General features: G+C 39.0%; 2 protein-coding genes across 4 annotated transcripts; one reads left to right on the top strand and one right to left on the bottom strand.

The window, feature by feature from the left end:
* Nucleotides 1-161: 161 nt before the first annotated feature.
* On the bottom strand, nt 162-6,088 carry LOC137943925 (beta-amylase 2, chloroplastic). 3 transcript variants are annotated; one of them, XM_068789365.1, is made up of 9 exons: nt 5,664-6,088; nt 5,115-5,192; nt 4,798-5,001; nt 4,182-4,376; nt 3,540-3,704; nt 3,186-3,446; nt 2,261-2,479; nt 968-1,187; nt 162-450 (listed from the first exon to the last, which is right to left on the bottom strand). In XM_068789365.1, exons 1-9 carry the CDS (start codon nt 5,952-5,954, stop codon nt 395-397), a joined length of 1,689 nt encoding a protein of 562 aa, XP_068645466.1. In that variant the 5' UTR covers nt 5,955-6,088; the 3' UTR covers nt 162-394. The 3 variants fall into 3 exon arrangements, with proteins under 3 accessions (XP_068645466.1, XP_068645468.1, XP_068645469.1); XM_068789367.1 differs by having other exon boundaries at nt 5,660-5,796; XM_068789368.1 differs by lacking the exons at nt 162-450; nt 968-1,187 and adding an exon at nt 1,207-1,309.
* Nucleotides 6,089-6,598: 510 nt separating this feature from the next.
* On the top strand, nt 6,599-18,881 carry LOC137944825 (uncharacterized). Its single transcript, XM_068790588.1, has 6 exons — nt 6,599-6,848; nt 14,510-14,576; nt 16,312-16,360; nt 17,569-17,613; nt 17,792-17,901; nt 18,695-18,881. The coding sequence occupies exons 1-5, from the start codon at nt 6,621-6,623 to the stop codon at nt 17,856-17,858; spliced, it is 456 nt and encodes a 151-aa protein (XP_068646689.1). The 5' UTR covers nt 6,599-6,620; the 3' UTR covers nt 17,859-17,901; nt 18,695-18,881.
* The last annotated feature ends 3,304 nt before the right edge of the window (nt 18,882-22,185 follow it).

The raw sequence follows: 22,185 nt of genomic DNA, 5'->3' as shown, positions 1-22,185 counted from the left end.
TATATAGGATCCAAACACCCTACTCTATACCGTAAATGCATGTTGGAGTTAATTGTAATAGAACTCGATTCGAGTTGCTTTGACTCGTCCGATTTAATTCGAGTTAAAAGGAAAAGTATAAAAAAAACTGGTTCATTTGAGTTAGCTGATTAAAATCACAGTAAATAAGAATGCAAACTTCCTTTCAGGACAAGGATCAGGCACAAGTCTTGAATCATAAAAGAAAGAAGGGTAGTTAGGAGCTGTGAATTAGATTTCATTCTGGAATTCTTTTTCAGCTGAGAGAGTCTTCCCCCAATATATAAAATAATACATGCATATTTTCCAGATTAACTCAGCTTTGAATCCGGGCCTTCTTCATACTTCACCATCTTCCTCTGCAAATGGTTCAGCTCTAACCACTCTCCTCCTCTTTTTGCTTCTGCAACTGGAGGTCCTGGATTGCTTCCCCTGCCAATAAGAGATGATGCCAGACCATCATTAGGGTTCATAATATAGTCCAGTTGGTGAATGATATTTGCCTTAGTTGATGGATGAAATAGATATGTACAACAGAATAAGTAATTATCATCGAAAAGTTTGAGCTTGTCTGATGAAAGAACTGCTTCAGAACTCCATATCTCTGATCATCTTGTGAGCCAAGAAGATTTAGAGAAAATGGTGTAAAGGAAATCAAATTTTCAGTGGAAAAGATGGAAGCAAGCTGAGGCTTAAAAGCTTATTTGTAGCCAAAAAGCTTGTTTAATTTAACGTACTTTCTTTGACAAGGAACAATTTTTTATGATAATCTGCATAACTAGAATTTAGCAGATATTTCAACCTATCATTGTGTGATCTTTTGCATAACTACTTTTCAAGGCATCCCAAGTCTAATTCATTAACTTTGCAAAAGAATTCGGTAACTTGTGTAACGGAAGTCTGTATCAACTACCGAAGTAAGATTCCCGGAAGAGCATAAGATAGTTACCATGCATTCTCTTAACGAAGCGATCGAACTCTAAGAAGTTATGTCCCTCCATTAGATAAGAACTAAGCCGGAGGTAGGTGAATGCAGACAAGTGCCTTCCATCAGGATCATTCATGGGCTTGGCGTGCTCCAAAATCTTGTTATAGCCTGCTCTATCATGACATGGGAGAGCATTCTCACTGGCCACAGGTATACCAACATCCCATGCAGCATTCAATACCTACGAATGAAGCATTAATGAAGTAATAAATCCAACCATCACAAGACAGTCTTCAAGACCATGTCTTTCATGTCATATCCACAACTCAATTAGAGCTTTTACTTTCTAAAGGAGAACAGGATCTGCATTTTCCAAGAAAAAGGCAATCTCATACATATGTTAGAGAAAACCATGCAACCTCCTAGTTACAGAGAAGAAACTATAACAGGCACTGTTAAATAATTTTAGAAGTAGTACCAACATATATGATGGAGATTTGTCGCTAAAACATGTCCACACATCAAACAATTTCCACAAATAAAACCCTCCTCTGTTTTCAAAGGTGTCATCTATAACAAGTCCAGACACGTCTTTTTCAGCTCTCAGCACCAAGTCTTTCTCTACCCAATAGTGTTTAAGCCACATATCCAGAGAATGATTTTTTTTTTTTTTAAATGTTGAACCCCCAGACATGGTGAATCCTGACCCAACACCTCAAACACGTACTATCCCATGTGACCAATCCAGAGACCGGTCAAACACAAATAACTGCAAATAAAGGGCAGAATGAGCAGAAACTGCTGCCAGACCCAACAAACCAAAGACAAAGTTTGATCTTTTATGATTAGTTCCTAAAACAGAGAGTTTAAACTTGAATACTATTTCACATATCACATGAGTACAATAACTAAATTTAATGTGCAAGATGCTTATGGCCTCATCTTTGCTTATTAATAGAGAGGCAGAGAGAAGCCAACTGCGGTACTTTGACGAGATTCTCAACCTTTCAGACAGGTTAACAGTAACTTGGATACACATTCCAAGATAAGCCAATTCGTTGGTTGACTTGCTTCCAAGAGAGGATGTACTCCACGGATACCTTGTTGTTGTGACTCTATTCTCCATGTAGCTTGATTTCCTTCATTCTTAATTATATTTTGGATGTATTTCTGTTTTAAATTAGTATTTTTCCTCTTTGGTTGATTTCTGTTGATTTTCATTTTTGCTTGCAGTATTCATTCGGCGTCCTCTTTCTCAAAAAAAACTTCACACTTTCATCAAGAAAAAGAGAGACAATGGGAGTCTGTATATACCTGCCAGACCAAACCCTCGGGATCTGCCAAAGCCTCTGGAAACCCCTCCTGTTGGTCCAAAGTGCGAAGCTCAACACACGTGAAGTTCAGAGCAGCTTCATGCTTCTTTAGCATGGCTGTAATTGGAGCATAGCCATCTTTGTTGCATGGATTATAAAAACCAGCTGCTAGCTCAGCAGCATGGCTTGCCGTCTTGTACCACCAATGAATACCAGACAACTGCCTCAACAAGAGTAAAAGTGAGTACAAACTGCAGACAAATTCCAAAATAACAAAGATCTGTTGTAAAAAAGCTCATAGCAGATTAAAGAGCCTAGAAAAGACAAACATATTTCCACTCTCTCAGGAACATAAACATATGCTGAGAATCATCTACTGTGTATCAACTACCTGTATGGCATTTATGGATGTAAATGACTAGATTCGACAGAAAAGAAGGGTCCTATCAAGAGCAGATTAACTTATGATATGTTAGAATAGTATAAAGATCATCTACAGGTTATATAGAAATAAATTTGATTTTATATATAAGAATTCTCTCTTGTTTGCTTACCTTTTGACCTTTTAATGAAATTGACATTCTATTAAAAAAAAAAACTCTCTTGAGATGGCATGTTTGATGCATCTAATTTAAGTAGTATACTAAATAATTTAGGAAATAGTAGAGAGAAATACTGAAACCCATCGCCTAAAAAATACACAAGTATTTTAACAATTAAGAAGATTTAATGCAACATAAACCATGACTTTGAAAAGCACAACAAATTACATTGGTTAAACTCTAACCAAAGAGCAGCTAAAGTTAGTCAAATAGAAAACACTACATGAGTATCAATAATTTTTAAAAAAGATATAGCACAAAAAACAGAGGTTGTAATAATCAAAGAAAGAAGTAAAAGAAAAAGACTCTACAACCAGTTCCCACCTTCACAGCAATGCAGGAACCCTCAAAAGCCAACTTGGCCAGAGACAAGACTCGATCACCATGATCAATCAAAACCTGAGAATACCAACCAAGAAAGAATCTGCCATAATAGCTGTCATAATCACCTCCATCACAAAAAAAACCCGTTTCGTGAGGGAAGGAGTTATATGTGCCAGCATTATCGGGTCCTCTTGCCCAAAAAGAGTGGCCCCGTACTTCCGCAGCCTTAGTCAAACTTTTCATCAAGTACTGATCATAACACTGCAATTTCACAGTAAGAAAGTTTACCATCAAACCTCAATGGAGAAGGGAAGTAAGCCTCAACAAGATAGAGTACCCAGATACAAAAGATACCTGGAATTCCCCAATACCGGGATATCTCCACCCATGTTTTTCAGGGTATGATGGATACCTTAGCTCTCCACAAGGACCCAATCCAACTTCAATTTCTGATATAATGCCATCCTCAAAAAACTCATCAAACTCTACACGGAAACTCCTCATGTAATCAAAGTATACCTGAGTAGAAATTCATTCAAGCATTTATAAAAAAAGATAAAAAGATGAAGAAGATAATATCTTTAAAAAAATATGGCCTGGAAGCTCCCTAAAAAGCATTTATCTTGCTACTTTTGGAAGGAAGAAAGTTCCATACAACTGCAGGAGTTAATTCATCATAATTTAGAAGGCTTTATTACAGGTTAGTGCCACTGGAAGAACAACAAATACCATAGGGGAGTGAAATTAACTTAGACAAAGATGAGCACTAGCTTTATCCAGTTAATAGGTAGACTGCTATTATAGCACAAGTAGAAAAAATTGTTAAGTCAGTAAACTACACATGGTTTATAAACAATTCACAAAAAAATGAGTGCACATTACAGTGAAAGTATATGAAAAATTGTTTGTCTTTTGCCTTTGTTGTTAATACAGAAACTCTTGCTCCTCAACAGCCCTAAACCCAGGATAGAGTGCAGACATCACAATCAAGTTTACCTCAACAGCAGTCCGTCCTCTTAAAACCCTTTCTTTATCAATCCCCCATGTGAGACACTCAGAATTTTTTCTACCTTCTCTATCAGTGAAATATATGTCTGGATTACTCTGGCCAATTTCTGCTACCCAATTAGGTAATGGGATATGGACATCATCACCAACGTTGCCACCACATGCATGAAATGACATCACCACCTGCATGAGTAGCAATTGAAGCTGTATAAAATCCCAGTTACAAGAAAGATACATGTGTTACCATGCAAAGAAAGACTAAATAGGATAAGGAACAAACTTAAAAACCTGTGAGGGTCATTAATTTTTAAACAAATTGAGGCAAAATTTATGTAAAACTAAGACTTTATTTATGCTAGCTTGCCTTATTAGTAATCAAGGAATATGGTGGCAAATATGTTTTAATGCAGTGTCATTTCCTTAGTTTTTTATGACTGCATAAAAATAGCAGCAGCAGAACTTCCACATATTATATCAGTTACACTCCCATAGGTCAAGTAAGCAAGAAACACAGTGAAAGTCAAGCATGTTGGAAAATAGAACAAACAAAGCAACAAAAACACAACTTGTCCCACAGAGAGAATTGGATGGTAGTGCTTTTTACCTGCAACTTGAGCTTGAGGTCACGTACAATCTGGAAGAGCCGCTTATAACCACTCCAGTTATACTGTTGTGGTGTGTGCGCTTCTACGATTCCCCACCAGCAATCTACCATGACCCCATCAACATTAATGGACTTCAATGTTCTTAGTTGCTCCAGTAGACCGTCTGGATCCACCATCTCACAATTCATATTGATCACACCCAACTATAACATAACACCACAAGTAAAAAGTAAGAATAGCATGTCCAATCAAGTGGAAAGGAGCTTTGGTACAGAAGAAAACCAGAAGGGGGCTATTGCACAACATAATTACTCACAGGTAGCATCACATAAACCGGCACATAGGGAGTCCCAGTAAAGTCACGCTCTGGAAGCTTCTGATGAAGATCAGTTACCTAAAAATTAAATAATTTAAATCATTTGGCTAAAGCCGAAGCATAAGTCTGATAAAACGGAGTCAGAAGAAGATGACTACAGCATGATCGATCCAATTTACTGGATGGTTTCCAGTGATGGGTACCTCGGTTGTAATAACTGCAAAGGTATAAAAAATGGCGACATCCTCAATATAAGGATGCACAAATACTGAATTCAAATTTATTATAGAGATTCCATTAGTCAATTTTGCACTTGCTATTGAGTGTCGATTCGTCAATAAAATTTAGTAGCAACTCGGTTCAATTACCTAAAATGGACAGGATACAGAGCCTCGAAATATAAAGAAGGAAGTTGAAGTTCTGAAAGCGTCTCCAACCTCTTAAGTGAAACAATTACATAGACAAAAGAAGCCTACGAGCTAGTCAAGCCAAGCGAAATTAATGGAAACAGCAGCTTATATAAACTGTAAAGAAGTCTTTTCTACCTGCCTTTTCATCCGGTGCGTCCATGCAGCTTCTTCCAAGAGGAGCTGAACCATCAGTGCTCACTTCTTGGTCTCCCACCATACACATAGCCCACAACCGCCCCTTGTCATACAAAGACGCCGAAGGAGAAACCAGTAAGGCCTTCAGCCCACGCGAAAAGTAACCCACAGAGCTGATACGTGTCACAGAAGAGACGCCGCCCCTCGTCAGCGGACGCAGCATCATTGTCATCGGCACCATACGCTCAGCAAACGGCATTCTGCTCTGCAGAATCGGAACAGAAAAGAATCCCATTTCACTCCAGCTTCATCACAAACTGAACACTATTTTCACATATATGTGAAGAAAAATTGGATCTTGAGCCGCTCAGTCGCCTCCTCGAAGTTCGAAAGAAGAAGGGTCGAGACTCGAGAGACGCAAAACTAAGAAAAATATAGTATTTTGCTCGATCAATACTACAACTGTGCAGGAGCTTTCGTCGAATGCAAGCGTAGATTTATCACTTTTGCTAACATGAACAACGGGCTCACGCTAAGAGGCGCTTGGCTAGCCAAAAGGACGGCCGAGTCCGTGAAACCGTTACCGCTGTACCCGTGAAAATAATATTACAGTTACCCTTTCCAACGAACTGTGATGCGTGAAATGGCAGGTGTATGTTATTAAACGTACGCATATTTGCTTAATTTAGCAGGAATTCAAATTTCCCACATGACTTATGGCTACGTGGCTGGCTACTAATCTCACATATGGCACCGAGTTAGATCAAAATCCATTAACCTAAGTAGGCTGACTCGCCTGAGTCCCACCCTTTGACGCGCTCACCCAGTTCTAAATCTAAATCAACTCAACTGAGTTGTGATTCAACTTAGCGAGTCAAAATTTAGCAAGATGGAGGAGGAAATATTGTTTGACTAAGAAATCACTCTGATTTAAGAAACCTTCGTGGAAGTAGTAGAGGCGATGGAAGAGCCGTCTGAAGCGAGCGAGACGACTGTCGAGGCCCTGGCTCCAGAATTCAGTGAACATGGATACCCAATGGATTCCAATGACAGTCGCTTCGATGAAAGCAAGCCTGCCGCTAATCCTCGGCAGATTCTGGAAGCTCTAGAGATCGTGGAGAGGGATTCGGTTGCCATTGCTGAGAGTTTCAACTCTCTTTTCTCCTCGCTTCGGTTTGCTCTGTCAGAGGTTGGCTTTCTGTAAATTAACCAACTGATATCTCTTTATGTCGTAACTTTGATGATGGGTGGTCGAAGTTCAGATTTCGCTAATGAAAGTTTAGATTTTTGGAGGCCTTTACCATTCAATGCTCTGTCTTTTGTGGATGTTCGTTGCCATAGATAAAAGGTTATACAAATTCTAGGTGAAAATTTTCTTTTGGTTAATGTATGTCGTCCAAATTGTGGTCCATTACTTCTCCGTCGAAGTGCCGGGTAATAAAGCTAAAATCTATGTTTTTGAGTAGTACTTATCTTCGTCTATTGGATTTTGAAGTTGGGAGATATATTCTCTGTGGAATGTTAAGTTGTGTGAGGGAAACCACATCTTCTGCGCTTGTGATTCTGTTAGTATGGGCTGTTATTTTGGTGGACATTTGTTTCTGACTTGAACTATAGGCTATTGTATCTGTGAAATTGATTTCAAATTTCATATTTGATGGTTTTCACTTTCGACATTCTTGTTGTTTCTATGATGGTAACAGAATATGATGTCAGAAATGAGAATTTGGATTATATTAAATAGTTCACTTATGCTTTTGTTATATCATTGAGCCTCTTATGGCGATCTTAATTATGCACTTTAATAAAGTAAATTTTGTTGAAATTCAAAAAGGAAGAAAATGGGTTCACTCATTTCAAAATTTCCTTCATAAAATAGCTCGAATTGATGACAATCGAACAAACTTGCAGTTCCATGATTAGGTAGGCAATTGCCTTTCCCGAACTTTGGTGATTCTGCACTGTCCTTGGGACACTGTGTGTCATACTTTAGTTTCATATTTCTGGAGCTATGCCTACGTGTAGGGTGCATGCCCCTCTGTTGGGTGCACGCTTTGGCCCAACCGCTTGTGTACCCCTTTGCAAGGCACATGCCTAGGCCTTGCCGCATGCGAGGCCCTTCCAGACATGTACATGGGTGATGTGACACCGGAGCCTTAGCTGCCCAAGCCATGCCTGTGCCTCCTGCATATGCACGTAGCTGTTGCTTGGCCTGTTTTGTCCAGTGAGCCAAGGTTGTTTATGAACCTACCTTGGTGGAGCTGTTGACTTATGTGTGCCATGTAACTGTGCATCTGGCTTCCATGAGATCTTCATGACATCCTCTTGAAACCTTTGTCACACTTTCCTGACATCTCCGTGACATTTCTCCCACAACCAATATATGCAGCATCCTCATTGCATGTCTTGCACCATATGCCTCAGCTTTGATCCCTCGTTCCTCCTTTGCCAAACTCCCTCAACACGAAGTAAAGAACAAGTCCTTGTCTGTCTCCTTGTTGGCTCGAATCTCCATCGCAATTTTGGTTCAACAACATCGTCCAACACCTCAATTTCGACTCCTTGCAAATCAATGCACTTCGCTCCAATGTCATACTCTCCTGGAATGACTCCATGAGCCCACACTTCTGTGTGCCTTCACGCAAGTTGCTTAAGTAAGCCCCATGGACCTACACCTCCATGTTCCTCCATGCAAGCTTTACAAACTCAGGATTTTCCTCATTCCAAGTGGTCTGCACTACCTTGTGCTTCTGCTTCTTTGATTGGACAGCACTACCTCGTGCCTTAGTTAGATTGACTGCCCAATCCGTCATCTCTGTGACATACATATTTTGCTTCTGATTTGGACGTTAGACCTTGGAAACCTTCTCTGTTTCCACCTCTTGTGCACATAAACCCTCGCTATTTTCTCTAAGATTGGTCCTCATACACTTGGCCCCCTTCCATGGGCCTTGGCTTGCTTTATTCTGCAAGCCACACCATCTCAGTGCTATTCCACTCTGATTTAAGAAAAGGTAAACACTTCCCTTTCTCCCCTGCAAGATGTCTAACTTGCCCTTAAGTCATTGCACTTTTATACATAGGTTACCCCACTCGTAGTACAAGAAAATGAACGCAAGTGCTGTCTGTAAGAGAAACTGAAACAAACAGTACATAATAGGTCAAGATTACCATAGTACCCACAACATCAATCAGTTTGGTGCCTGCGCAACAAAGTCATCCGACTTGACAATTCCTTCTTCTGTGTCTCCATGCTTGTTGTCCCCCACACTTGGTTCGTTTGGCACCAAAGTTAAAGATGACATTTGGGGCACTTTGTTTGGCCTCCTCGTCAAGACTTTTTTCCATTGCCATGCCCAGACCTCATCATGGAAGAATGCAGCTCCCAAATAAGGAACTACCACTGCCTTGGGCATAGGAAATCCATCCCAAGTGCCAAAGTGAAGTCGTCTAAGACAGCCATCATGAAGTCCACAACACCATACCTCAACCCAAATGTCTCTAGCAATTCCGCTTGTCTCCATGGCCTTGCTATTCATACCCTTTATGTGACTCCAATCAAGTTGCCAAACAAGTTTTCACCGTGTGGCCTTGAACACGTGAATGAAGTTGTCAGTCGCCCTCAAATCAAGCATAGCTGTGGCTGGGTGTCCATGGATTTTCACGTCCATGAACATTAGGTTCATCCGCTGTTTGTCGAGCAAGTTATCGACACCTCTGGGTGTCCTGCTAGTTGCTTTGTCGGTTGACAAAAGAAGGATTGATGATGTGTAGGAAAGCAAACCCTGCCTTGGAGTGCAGCAATCACAGTCCTCCAAGGTAAGCAAAGCCCCAATGACCCACTTGAACAGTCTACTGAAATGATGTCACTCAAAGATGGTGTACATTGTCAGGTTGCCTGGGTGCCTGCCCTACATATGACTCTTGCCCCTCGTCTTGTACTTCCCATAGCATGCAACCCCATCTCGTGTGTCTTTCGCTTGCTTGGTGCTTACAACCATTGACGTGTGTGTTATCTCTAGCACGCGTGGTTCCTGGTGGGGGCGTGCACAGGCATGCATCTCCTGTCCAGCCTGCAAGCCTCCATTGCGTTGGCTTGTCTAGGCACCCTCCGTGCCTTTTTGTGTAGGCTCGTTCTACCCACCTGCTGTGCCTGTGAGGATCTTGTACTAGCCTGGCCAAGAGCCACCAGCACCTATCCATCCTGGTATGCTCCACACACTTGAATCCGTTATTGTGCTGTGGCTGACTGGTGTGCCCAGTGCAGCTACATCTACCTTCACATTTAGCTGGGTACGCCCATGTGTGCGCCCTCTGGCTGTTTGCACACGGAACCTGTTAGCTGATGGCCAATGAGTCTGAATTACATTTAGAAGGGACAATGAGCCCTCTCTCGCTCAGGATGCTGCTGCATGTAGACATCCATGAGGGACCCCAAAAGTCTTATCTTTAGGCAATCCCTTACCATGTGACTTCCTACGAATTGTGTGTTTCCTGCTGTCAAAAGATTCCGTCTCATCCAGAATACCACTATAAATCGATTTGCTTAGTGCCACTATACACAATGGTCATGGAGGTGGCATGGAAGCTAGATGCATGCATTTGTAGCACACAAGTTGGCAGCTCAAACAGAACGTACGTGCATGTGCAGGAGGCACAGGCATGGTGCATGGCTTGGGAGGCTAAGGCTCCAGCATGGCAGCGTCTGCATGCGTGTTTAGCAGGTCCATGCATGTGGAGCAAGGCCATGTGCGTATCGGTAGCATGGCCAAGGCACCCACCAAGCAAAAGGGCATACACCCAGCAAATGGGACATGTGCACAGTAGAGGGGCACACCAGTGGCTGAGGCACACCCCCCTGTGCTAGTAGCTGGGGCACATGCCCCTACGCCAATAGTTGGGCAGCTAGGTGAGTTGACTGGAGTAATTAGGTGGTCGGTGGAGGAAGTTAGGGTGGTTCTTGTTAGTTTTCCACCCACATAGGCCATTGGATGGCAGTTGAAATGGTTGTACATGAGGGCCATGTGCCCATTTCAAGGGGTATGTGGCCTATGTGGACAGCCACTTCCTCATCTATAAATAGGGGTGCTGGACAAATTTCCAGGCATTCAAGCATTGTAAAAGAGACTCAGATTGGCGGATTTATGAATATAAAGTAGAGGTTTAGTTTGCGCCAACTCTAAGCTTGCAAGAGAAGGCTAACTAGTGCAAGTTATCCTCGAACTCGACTTGGCGGACATAGGTGAGTAAAATTTTTATTTCCACTACGTATACTTGCCCACATAATACTGGTATAAGAAGATTGTGACTCCGATTGTCCTCTAGATGGGATAGAAAGTACCGAAGTGCCCTTGATGTGGGCACCTTGAAGGGGAAATTGTCCTTGGTGGCCAAGACCAAGGCAGAGGCATTGGACGAGGGTCTTGAGGCTGTTGAGGCTCGGCTCACCTTCTTGGAGGAAGGAGCAGATAAGGAGAACGTGCTGTGGTCTTGCCTTGACCAAGTTCAAGGGCTGGAAGAGGACGTGAGCAGCACGGTGGCTATGCTGCGTGTTTCCATCTAGAGCAAGGACGACGTCTCGCGGGCAGAATACTACACGAGAATGATGGTGCTGGAGTGTGCCATTACTTTTGGGAACAATCTGGGCACGATGAAAATGAAGATACTCGAGCCCAAGCCTTTCATGGGGATTCTTGACCCAAAGGTAATAGAGAATTTCCTTTGTCAAGTCAAATAGTACTTCAAGGCCTTGAAACTCGAGAGCGAAGGAAGCCAAATTGGGGACGAGAGCAATGTTCTTGTCAAATGACGCAATTCTATGAACTCGGGAAGGGCAGGTGCAGCCTAAACCACATTGGACGTAGGATGTGGGCTATCACACAAGCAATTACAAAAGTTGCGGCAAAAAGGTACGATCCATAAGTATGTTCATAGCTTTAGTTGTTAATGCTTAATATTACGGACGTAAGCAGGTCAGGGCCCATTGAAGGGGCCAAGTGCATGAGGAGGACCAAGCTTAGAGAAAATTGCAAGGGTCTATGTGCACAAGAGGTGGAATCAAAGAAGGTTTACAGGGTTCAACGTCCAAATTAGAGGCAAAAATCCCTATGTCATAGAGGTGGTGGATTGGCTAGTCAATCAGACAAAGTCATTAGGTAGTGCAGTCCATATCAAGTTGTAGATGCACAAGGTAGTGCAGACCACTTGGAAAGGAAAATCTGGAGTTTGTAAAGCTTGCATGGAGGAACATAGAGATGTAGGCTCTTGGGACTTATTCAGGCGACTTGCATGAAGACACATGGAAGTGTGGGCTCATGGACTTATCCCAGCTACATGTACGGGGAGTATGGTTGCATGGATGCATGTTGAATCAGAAGGAGTTGAATTGAGGTGTTGGACAATGTGGTTGAACCAAAATTGCGAAGGAGGTTCAAGCCAATGAGGTGATAGCCAAGGACCTAATTTCTACTTCATGCTGATGGAGCTTGGCAAAGGAGGAAGCAGAGATCGAAACTGAGGCGTATGGTGCAAGACTTGCAATGAGGATGCTGCATATATTGGTTGTGGTGCAAGACTTGCAATGAGGATGCTGCATATATTGGTTGTGAGAGAATTGTCATGGAGGTGGCATGCTAGATGCACGCACACATGGCTCACACAGCCTCAACTCACTGGACAAAACAGGCCAGGCAGCACCTCCATGCGTGTGTCGGAGGCACAAGCAGTGTGCATGCTTGGGTGGCTAAGGCTCTCGCGTGGTAGTGTTTGCATGCTTGTTTGACAGGGCCGTGCACACGGCAAGGTCAAGACGCATGGTTGGCAGAGGGGTGCTTGCTTGCAGGCTGCAGCAGGATGCGTCTGCTGGAATCCAGGTGTGTGCAGGAGAGGTGGGGCATGTGCACACTGACAGATGGGCAGCTTGGTGAGTTGGTTGTGGTAGTTAGGTGGTTGACAGAGGAAGTTAGGATGGTTCTTGATGATTTTTTGGCCACATCGGCCACTGGGTGGTAATTGGGGTGGTTGTTCATGAGGGGGCATGTGTGAAGCTGCCCATGTCCATTTGAAGGAGCATGTGGCCTGTGTGCATTGTCACTTCCCCATCTATAAATAGGGAGAGCTAGACGAATTTCCAGGCATTCAATCATTGAAATAGAGCTCAGAGGAAGGCTCTACTTCTTGTACTTTGCGAATTTTTGAATATAAAGCTGAGGCTTTGTTTGTGCCAACTCTATGCTCGTGAGGGAAGGCTGACTAGTGTGGGTTATCCCAAGACTCGGAACTCGACTAGGCTGGCATGGGTGAGTAAAATTTCAATTTCTGCTGCGTATACTTGCCCACATAATATACCCTGGTTATTATTTTTAAGCTGAAATGCATTTGACTAATTTTCATGGCGATATTAAAGAATGTTTTGATACATAAGCCACTAGGCTGATTGGATGGGTTCACTTTTCTCTTGAGCTGGCAACAAAAATATATTGCTTTTGATAATGCATCACCTGAATGAAGGATGTTCTAACTGTGCATTTAGTGTGTCATAACTAGGGCTGGCAATGAGCCAAGTTGAGCTCAAACCTTGGTATTTTTGGGTTCGGCTTGAACCATGACCACCCGAGCTCGAGCTTGACTGCAGGATGGGAAGGGGAGAGTCGCATACGCTACCCCTATCGGCTGAATGGAAAAATGAAAAAAAAAAAAAAAAAAAAAAGAGAAGAGCAAGGAGAGGGAGGAAGAAGACAAGAGGAAGAGAAGGAGAAGAAGAAGATGGGGCAATGAATGAGAAGAGGGAAGATGACAAAGGAAGAAAGATAAGAAGACGGGAGAGGTTCACCCTTCCCCATTTTCATAACCAAGAGGGGAGGTGGCACCACCCTTAACATGAAAGAATAAACAAAAAACAAAGAGGAAGAAGAAGAAGATAGGAGAAAGAAGATAGGAGAAATAAGACAGGAGGAAAAGAAGGCAGGAGAAAGAAAAACGAGATGAGGGTACTTGTGGCTGATGCTGGAACTTGAATGAATGTCTTTACCACAAAACTCTGTAACACAATGTCTTTTCTGCATTATTCATTTTCTCAGAGAAAGGTATTTTGTTACATTGCATTTACTGTTAATGTGAGAGAGGGGAAGTTAAGTGGGAAACATATTTCTAATGGGTGAAATTTTGGGCCTTCCCCCTTTCTCCTTCCAACACTTTTTTCTTGTCTAGTTTACTCTTTCATATTTCGAGGGGGTTTGGGGGGAGGCGAGGGAGGGAGAGAGAGAGAGAGAGAGAGAGAGAGAGCAGAACTGCATTTACTGTTTTCTTTTTTCTTCATTGATAGACTCTGCCAAATGACAACGGTTAATGTTTTGAGTAAAATTTGTAAATGTTCTCTACTGGTAGCTGAAAAACTATGAGCTGGTTCAATCAACCTTGAGTGAAGCCATATAAAACTTGAGCTTGGCTCAGTTCGATAAATGAGTCTTATTCAAGGCTCGTGCTGAACCTGAGTCGCTCATGAACTGGTTTGGATCAGTGCCACCCCTAGTCATAGGTATGTCATGAACCTTCAACAAATAAAATTGCTGCGATTGTGCATCTCTTGAATGAAAATTAGTTCTAACCATTCAGTTAGTACAGATGATGATTGTGGTCAGTTAACACAGACTTATTTCTGCTGGAGTAACTGTGCTGTTTGTTGAGCAACTAACTGGAAAACAATAATCTTCTGTTTTTTAAAAGAAGAAAAATAATTGTTTTTTGCATATCCTTTGTATGTTTCATTAGTATGTGGGCTGCTCCTTTGCTTTTGATGTTTCATCTGTCTTACGGTATCTCTGACAGTTTAGTACTTTGTACTCTTTGTAGGTTACCGGCACATCAGTTGAACATATGCATTGCTTTCTTGATGCTGTAGGCCACTTGCAAGAATCTGGTAAAGGGAATTATTTTGAAAATCTGGAACTTCTCTTGAACAAAAGAAATCTGAACTCTCACAAAATATAGTGAATGCTAACAAATCTAGTAAACTTAAAGGTGCTTCCTAGAAAAATATCAAGGAGATTGAGAAATATAGGAAGGAAGAATGAGGGAGAGAGAAGAGTGCGTTGAAGCTACACTCTCTTAGGGCTGGAAATCGAGCCCTCTTCTATTAAATACATCACTTAAGTGAAAAGGTTTAAAGTACAATAATGTCCCTTACTACATTAAACTCAAGACCTCCCCCCCCCCCCCCCCCCCCCCCCCCCTTAGGCTGGAGGATAAATATAAAATAACCTCATCTTGTCATGTATAACAAATAATAAAAGACCAAAATGTCGTTATACATACTTTTGAACACTCTCCCTTATGCTGGAGCATAAATATAAAATAACCTCAGCTTGTCATAGAATGATTAATGTTCATGCCTTTAGAGAGGTTTTCTAAATTATCATCAAGTTGGTCAAATGACTTTACATATAGTTTAACAACCTTGCCTTGTATCATAGAATTTTTGATGAAATGACAGTCTACTCTCAATATGTTTGGTTTTCTCGTGAAAGTCCGAATTGCTTGCTATGAATATTGTTGCCTGATTGTCACACTTCATAACCATGAGTTCAGTGATGTGAAAACCCAATTCAATCAAGACGGATTTAATCAACATGAGTTCACTTACAGTATGAGTCATTGCTCTATATTCAACTTCAACACTGGATTTGGCCACTGTATTTCGTATCTTACTCCTCCAACTAACCATATTATCTCCAACGAAGCTACAAGAACCTGTAGTGGATCTCCTATCCATCTTGCACCATGTGTAATCCGCATCAAAGTATCCCATCACATTAATTTTCTCATGAGGGGTATATAACAGACCTTTTCCAGGAGTACCTTTAAGATATCTTAGAATTCTATGCACAACTTTTGAGTGTATTTTGCAAGGTTGTTCCATATATTGGCTTATGATACCCACTGCAAAAGATATATCTGGCCTTATAATAGTGGCATAAATTAATTTACCACTAATCGTCTGTACTGAGTTTTATCCTTAAGGTCAGGGCTCTGATCATCATGATGACTAACATTGACCTCCATATGGGTATCCACCAGACTTGCACCTAAAAAACCATACTCATGTAACATGTTCGAAACATACTTTCTCTGAGAGAGAACAATTCTCTTCTTGCTTCTTACCACCTTAATACCGAGAAAATATTTTAAGTGTCCTAAATCTTTTCTCTAAAACTGTTATATCGGATATTCTTTGACCTCGCCAGTTCCTTTTAAATCACTTCCTATCAACACAATATCATCCACATACACAACTAGAACCACAATTCCCGATTGTCTTTTCAATATAAACATGGAATGGTCACAATGGTTCCGTCAAACCCAAACTTCAATTTAGGTTGTAGGGCTCTGTTTTAGACCATAAATTGCCTTTTTAAATTTGCAAACCTGTCCTTTTCTGCCTAAGCAACATACCTAGGAGGTTGCTTCATATACACTTATTCTTGTAAATCATCGTGTAGAAAGCTGATTATGTCATCTTAGAGTATTTTCTTATTTTCTTCTAGGGAATTTAAGGAGATAAATTTATTTATTTCTATTATATTACTTTCTATTAGAACATAATATTCTGACCATCTTCTTTATGACATCATTCTCTGCTTTCTTTTTGCAAATAGCTCTTGATGCAGCAACCAAAGGAAACCATTATATAAGTTCAAGTTTAAGGTTGTTACTACTCTTCCATCTTGAATCCTTTTGTTTTAAAATATTTTTCTATCTGACTGCAAACTTTATAAATATTAATGCATATGTAAATTCGTTGAGTGTCTTGAGACTTTTATAAACTGCTCTTGGCTCAAATTTAGGCATTCAGAAAATAGTGTAAAATAATCATGCTAATTTTGTCTCTGTAATTTTTGTTTCTTTATTATTCTTAAGGTTGATCTTTCAAGGTACTCCCTTGCTATCCATCTTCATCAATCTGGTCATTACCATCAAAGGCTTGTCCCAGCTATGTCAGGGTCATCTATTTGAATCTTCCTTCTCTAGTTTGTGGTATCACTTGCTAGCTTCATTCTTTGATGGCATACTTTGTGAATTTTCTCATCTCTTCCAGCACAGTATTTTCAGTGTTCTCCTTCAGTTGCCAGTCCTGAGACAAACACTGATAACCATTGTAATTTGTGCAGTGCTACTAGTTTTCCATTGAACTTATCCCATCATGTGTCTAGACTGTCGGATAAATTGAAGATAGAATGGAGAGATCTAATTCAAGTTCTTGTATGTAGTCATGGATTACACCATAGCCGATGTGGGGTTTTTCTCAATTTCCTACTCATCAGAGTGTCATTATGAGATCCAACTTAGTTCAATATGAAGTTTTAGATGACTTCAGTCTTCACTTACTGATGGGATTTCCTTTCTGAATATAAAATAAAAATGTTCGACATATTTTTACAACTAGTTCCTTTCATGATTTTTCCTGTCTTTTATTTTTTTATTTCCTTGTGTTTCTAGGGAATGAGCAGGATATTTTGGCAACTCATGCTTTCTTTATTAAACCTATTAAAATAAATGTGTAGGGGTATTTTGGTTATTTACTATAATTGTATGTACCTCATAAAATAGTAGTAGGTTGGTTTTCATATTAGAATTCTATGTATCAGTTTTCATTTTATTCTTGAATTGTATTTAGGGAGTTATAAGGATTTATTATAGAGGGGCATTATTGTAATTTAGTGCCGTTTTCACTTAAGTGAGTATATAATACATAGAGGGTTTGAATTCCAGCCCTCAACGAGTGCTCTCTCTTTGGCACTCTTCTCCATCTCTTGTGCACTTCTCTCTACTCTTTTCACTCCTTTTTCTCTTTTCTATTATTCCTTTTACAAAACCTCTTTTTTTTGTAATACTGTTTTACCTGTTTTCGGCAGGCTGAATCAGGAAATGAAGGGCATTGAAAATTTAGCTATGCAATTGTATCCTTCATTATGTATTTTAGTTTGGAATGTGATTTTCTAACATGCCAAAAAAATTTGTCAATGGTTATTGAACCTGTGTTTGCTACAGCTGTATTCTGGCATCTTCATTGCACTCATGGTCTCGTAGAGTAGTGAGAATTATTTTTTGGTTTGTGCTTCTTAATACTTTCCACAGAAAGGTTCTTAGGAGGAGTGTGGATTCTTTGGACTCGTCTATAAACCAAAATTTGCGGTTTTCGTGATTTGGAGGCCTGGAATTCTTGTCAGATCTCTGAAGTAAATCAGGTGACATTTCAAATCATCCTAACATGCTCCTCCTAAAAAATTGGTGAACCTCTGTCATTGAGTTGTATGATGCTGTTTCATTGATGGGCCAAAACCAACCTGCTTTTGGTGAGTCCATATCATCTTAGTGTTCACGAATGTTATTAAAAAGCAATTTTCAGCTCTTCTGCAAGTTAATACAACCTCAAGCAACTTTCAGTAAGAAGGCGCCCATGTTTAAGAAGGATAATTTCCTTAGAGAGAAAGTATGAAAATTTACTGAAGATATCCTGTAAGAACGGTGGCTAATCCAGTGGTTGTAGGTTGCTAGTGTTTTACAGTCTACAGCAAGGTGTGGAATTCTAGTGTGGGTGGCTAAATTCGAAACATTATAAATGATGTGGTAGAAATGCTTAAAAAAATAAAAAAAGAGTGATACTGAAAGATGGAAGGTGATAGGTTTGCTTCACAGTTCACAGGTTACAGACGGGAGATCAACAGATGATGGATAGAGGGCAAGAGTGACTAGTTGATTACAAAGAGTTTGGTAGGGGATAATCAGTCAGTTTTCACTTGTCAGTACATGATTGAATTGAAATTAAAGTTTGAGCTGCAATTGGTTTAATCACTCTCTCATTTCTTTCATAATAAAAAAATCATTCAGTGTTTTCTACCACAGTCACTTTCTGCTCATCTCTGAACACTTACACATGTAAATTGGAATCTGAAATTAAGTTTTTTTCATTTGTGATCTCTTTCTGTCTTTCTGTATTTCACTTATCTGGTTAACAAATGATTTCATTTAATGTTTCAGGGATGGTCAGCTCTGCAAAAAAATCTTAAATATTATGTCAAATGCAAGATTGATGTACATATTTAAATAACAGTGAGAATTTGCTGGTTCATGAATTTATTCTCAAAATTGTGTATGTGGACCTCAGTTGCAGCATCAAGGAGAAATTAGAGTGTAGAGACGTTTGCTTTCTCTAGTCAAAGTGTTTGTTGCCTTTGTTTTCTTAAACTGATTTTTGGAAATAATAATGGTCAAATTCTTATTTTTTTATTAATAGAATTAATCAAACAAAAGGATTAAGAAATTGGCTTATTGAACTAGGAGATTTAGTTTAAATGAATGATATAAGGTAATCTTGCAAGAGACATTTACCTATTTTCATTCTATTTAATAAACAATATAGAGTTAACATGTGACTTTTCCTGAATTATAAATCGACAAAAATGTCATCTTTCCATTTAAAATTGCAAGAGAAAAAAGAAAAAGAGGCAATCTGGTAGAGTTGACAACCCTATTTACCTGAATTTAAAGCCTATGGATGCAGTTGGGAAAACTTGTCCATTGTTCTTTTAAACCTCATCTTGGGGAGAGAGAGAGAGAGAGAGAGAGAGATATGACAATTTGTCTGGTGAGAATTTAAGTCCTATCCTGTCTTAGTTGGTAAGAAAGAGAGAGACAAAGAGAGATATATGAAAGTTTGTCTAGTGGGTAAATTGAGAATTGAAGTCCTTTCTTGTCTGAGTTGGTAGGGAAGAGAGAGAGAGAAAGAGAGAGTTAAGATAGTTTGTACCCTTTCTTGTCTTACTTGTTGTTGTCATAGCTTGACATTTGTATTACTTGTTGTTTTCACAGCTTGATGCTTATACTACTTGTTCTTTTCATTTGTTCCAAATATTTGTTTTTAGCATCTTTTGTGAGCTTTTTTTAATATTATAAGCCATTCTTTTTTGTATTTCCACTTTTTTTTTTTGGTGCTAGTTATTGAAATAAATTTTAAATAAATAAAATAATTTTCATCCTAATAAATTTACTAAAAATACCTTAGTCTTTAAATAAATGCACATACATATTTTTATATATACCAAAAAATGAAACACCAAGTATAACATTAATTTTTCTAATATCGAGGACCCTTGTGTGTCAACCTGTTCCTTCCACTCCTACTATTAAAGTTTCAACCCGGGTGACTCAGTCGTCGGAACTTCTCAACTTCTCACACTGTAAAAAATGTGATTGTCTTTGTCGATTTTTTTTTTTTTTGCCAAATAATTCTATTGTGTTAGAGAAGGGACCATTAAAAAATTCACATTAGGATGAAAATGGCATTTAAAGATAGAAATGTTTTTTTTTGTATTTTTTTAGTAAATGTAATAGTAATTGAAAATCTTCCACCATTTTGAACATTTTCTTGTGGATGAGAATAAATAATCAAAATATTTTACTTGGTTTTATTGAGATGACAAAAAACTCAGATGATGAAAAGTGATAGAGAAAAAGTATTGTTCTCTCTTCTTCTTTTTTAAGTTCATTTATATCACTCTTCCCATGTAAACCTCATTTGAGTTGTCTGCATATTTTCCATGCAGAGAGAACTAATCTTTGAATTTCTGTAAACATAAATAGAGACATTTCAGTCGAAATAAGATTTGATCGATCACTATGAATGAATTAGTGCCTGTTTTTGTTGAGTTTTGATAACTTCATATCTCTTAAAAGTTAAAAAAGAAGTAGCTTTTCATGCGAGTCCAGCCATGCATGAATTAATAAAAAACTCAGGCGATTATCAGAAGAGTCCATGCCAGCCACGAAAATGAATAATCGGTCAAAAAGAGCGCAGAAGCTGTTGAGATTCACTCCCCCCAGAAATCAAAATCAATCAACCATGCAGAGCTTCACGATTACAACGACAACGAAGAAGTTTTCAGAGGAGGGACTGTTAAGAAATTTCCATCTTTCATTCTGTGATCAAAAAGAGCTCAGAAGCTGTTGAGTGTCACTCCCCCAGAAATCAGAATCGATCAACCATGCAGAGCTTCGCGACGACGACGGAGACGACGAAGAAGAAGTTTTCCGAGGAGGGACTGTAAAGAATTTTCCATCTTTCATTCTGAAATTTCTCTGCCAGATGGTGTGATTCATGAGTCTAATTATGAAGTCTTGTTTGAACGTTATTCCTCCTCCTTAATTGCAATGGTGGTATCTCAACAAAATGCCAAAATCGTTTAAACTCTGAAACTGCTTTTATTTCCTTTGTTTTCTTCTTCTTGTCTTTTGTTTCTTGAATCCCACGTGAATGGTGAGATACCTACTTTCATCATCAACCCCACTTCATAACTCCACATCAAATATGAAATATGAGCATTTATAAACAAATATGAATTCAAACTTAAATTAAAATCTAACATCAAAGGCAAAAACTAATGCATATAACTAACACAAAATAAAGTCCAAATTCTCTTTTTATTTTTCTATTTTTTACTTAATCGAGTTTCGACACATAATTTAATTAAATAGATATCTTACAAATGAAATTAATTACATGATAAATATAAATTAAAATAGTTTAATCGTAAAATAACACGTTAATCAGTTATTAAAATACTAATTAATTAGTTTAAATAATTATTTAAATAATATCTACTAGGCTCCAGCAAGGGCTCTATTGTTTTAGGTGGTGACGATGAAGAGGGTTTTTATCAAATTAGTGTACCAAATGCACTGAGGATGTGCTTGTGGAAGCTCGACACAATTCTAGAGAGAGAAAGAAGAGAAGAGAAGAGAGAGACATAGAGTTTGACTGGTAAGTAGGTTCACTAGTCGGTCCAATCTTTTTAATATAGTAGGTCATTAGATTAGAGAGAGAAAAGAGAGAGTTGATAATTTGACTGGTAGGTAAGTTCTAATCCTTTCCTTTATACAACATATATAATAAGTTTAAGCTTATGTTTGAGTCCAAATGATTTTTTTTAGTGTAAGAGCACTATAAAGTAATGTTAGTGGATAAAAGTGGCACTTAGATAATTAGGTCATCAAAAGTATTCAATGTGCATTTCTCAGGATTATTCTTTAATTAATTTGTTGATGAATACTATGATAATTTTATCTAGCAATTCTCTCCCAAAAGAATGGGGCCTTCATATAATTATCTGCCCTAAAACAGGTTTTCATTTATTCAGATAATCACACCTCTAATTAGTTTTACTTTTCAAGTTTGTTACAATTAACAATGGATTATGTTAAGATTTTTATTTATTTTATTTTAATTTTTTTTTTTTGTATCTGTGTTTGTCTCTAAAAAAGAATGAAGGGGAAAAAAAATATGTAATTCTTCATTTATAGGTTGATATGCATGCATGAGCACATAAAAACCATGGACTAAAATTAAATTAATTTCTTTCATTATAAAAAGTTATAAACAAAAAAAAAATCTAAATCTTATGTAATTATGTTATAAAATTGTTATTGAAACGTATAAACATCGGTTTAAGTACAAACGAATTAAAATTGCTATA

Source organism: Aristolochia californica, unplaced genomic scaffold (assembly GCF_029961685.1).
Source record: "Aristolochia californica isolate CCGP_79_NKW_82.1479 unplaced genomic scaffold, dmAriCali1.0.hap1 SCAF_11, whole genome shotgun sequence".
In the NCBI taxonomy this organism is placed as follows: Eukaryota; Viridiplantae; Streptophyta; class Magnoliopsida; order Piperales; family Aristolochiaceae; genus Aristolochia; species Aristolochia californica.
This window is presented reverse-complemented; position numbering and strand designations above follow the sequence as displayed.

Bases quoted from the DNA above. Each gene is read 5' to 3' on its own strand.
- LOC137943925 (XM_068789365.1), bottom strand. From the start codon at position 5,954: ATGGGATTCTTTTCTGTTCCGATTCTGCAGAGCAGAATGCCGTTTGCT. The intron at 4,377-4,797 runs GTAAAAAGCACT...CTACTCATGCAG, and splicing joins ACCTCAAGCTCAAGTTGCAG to GTGGTGATGTCATTTCATGC. The intron at 451-967 runs GTAACTATCTTA...TCTTATTGGCAG, and splicing joins CTTCGTTAAGAGAATGCATG to GGGAAGCAATCCAGGACCTC.
- LOC137944825 (XM_068790588.1), top strand. From the start codon at position 6,621: ATGGAAGAGCCGTCTGAAGCGAGCGAGACGACTGTCGAGGCCCTGGCT. The intron at 6,849-14,509 runs GTTGGCTTTCTG...TACTCTTTGTAG, and splicing joins TTCGGTTTGCTCTGTCAGAG to GTTACCGGCACATCAGTTGA. The intron at 14,577-16,311 runs GTAAAGGGAATT...TTTTGCAAATAG, and splicing joins AGGCCACTTGCAAGAATCTG to CTCTTGATGCAGCAACCAAA.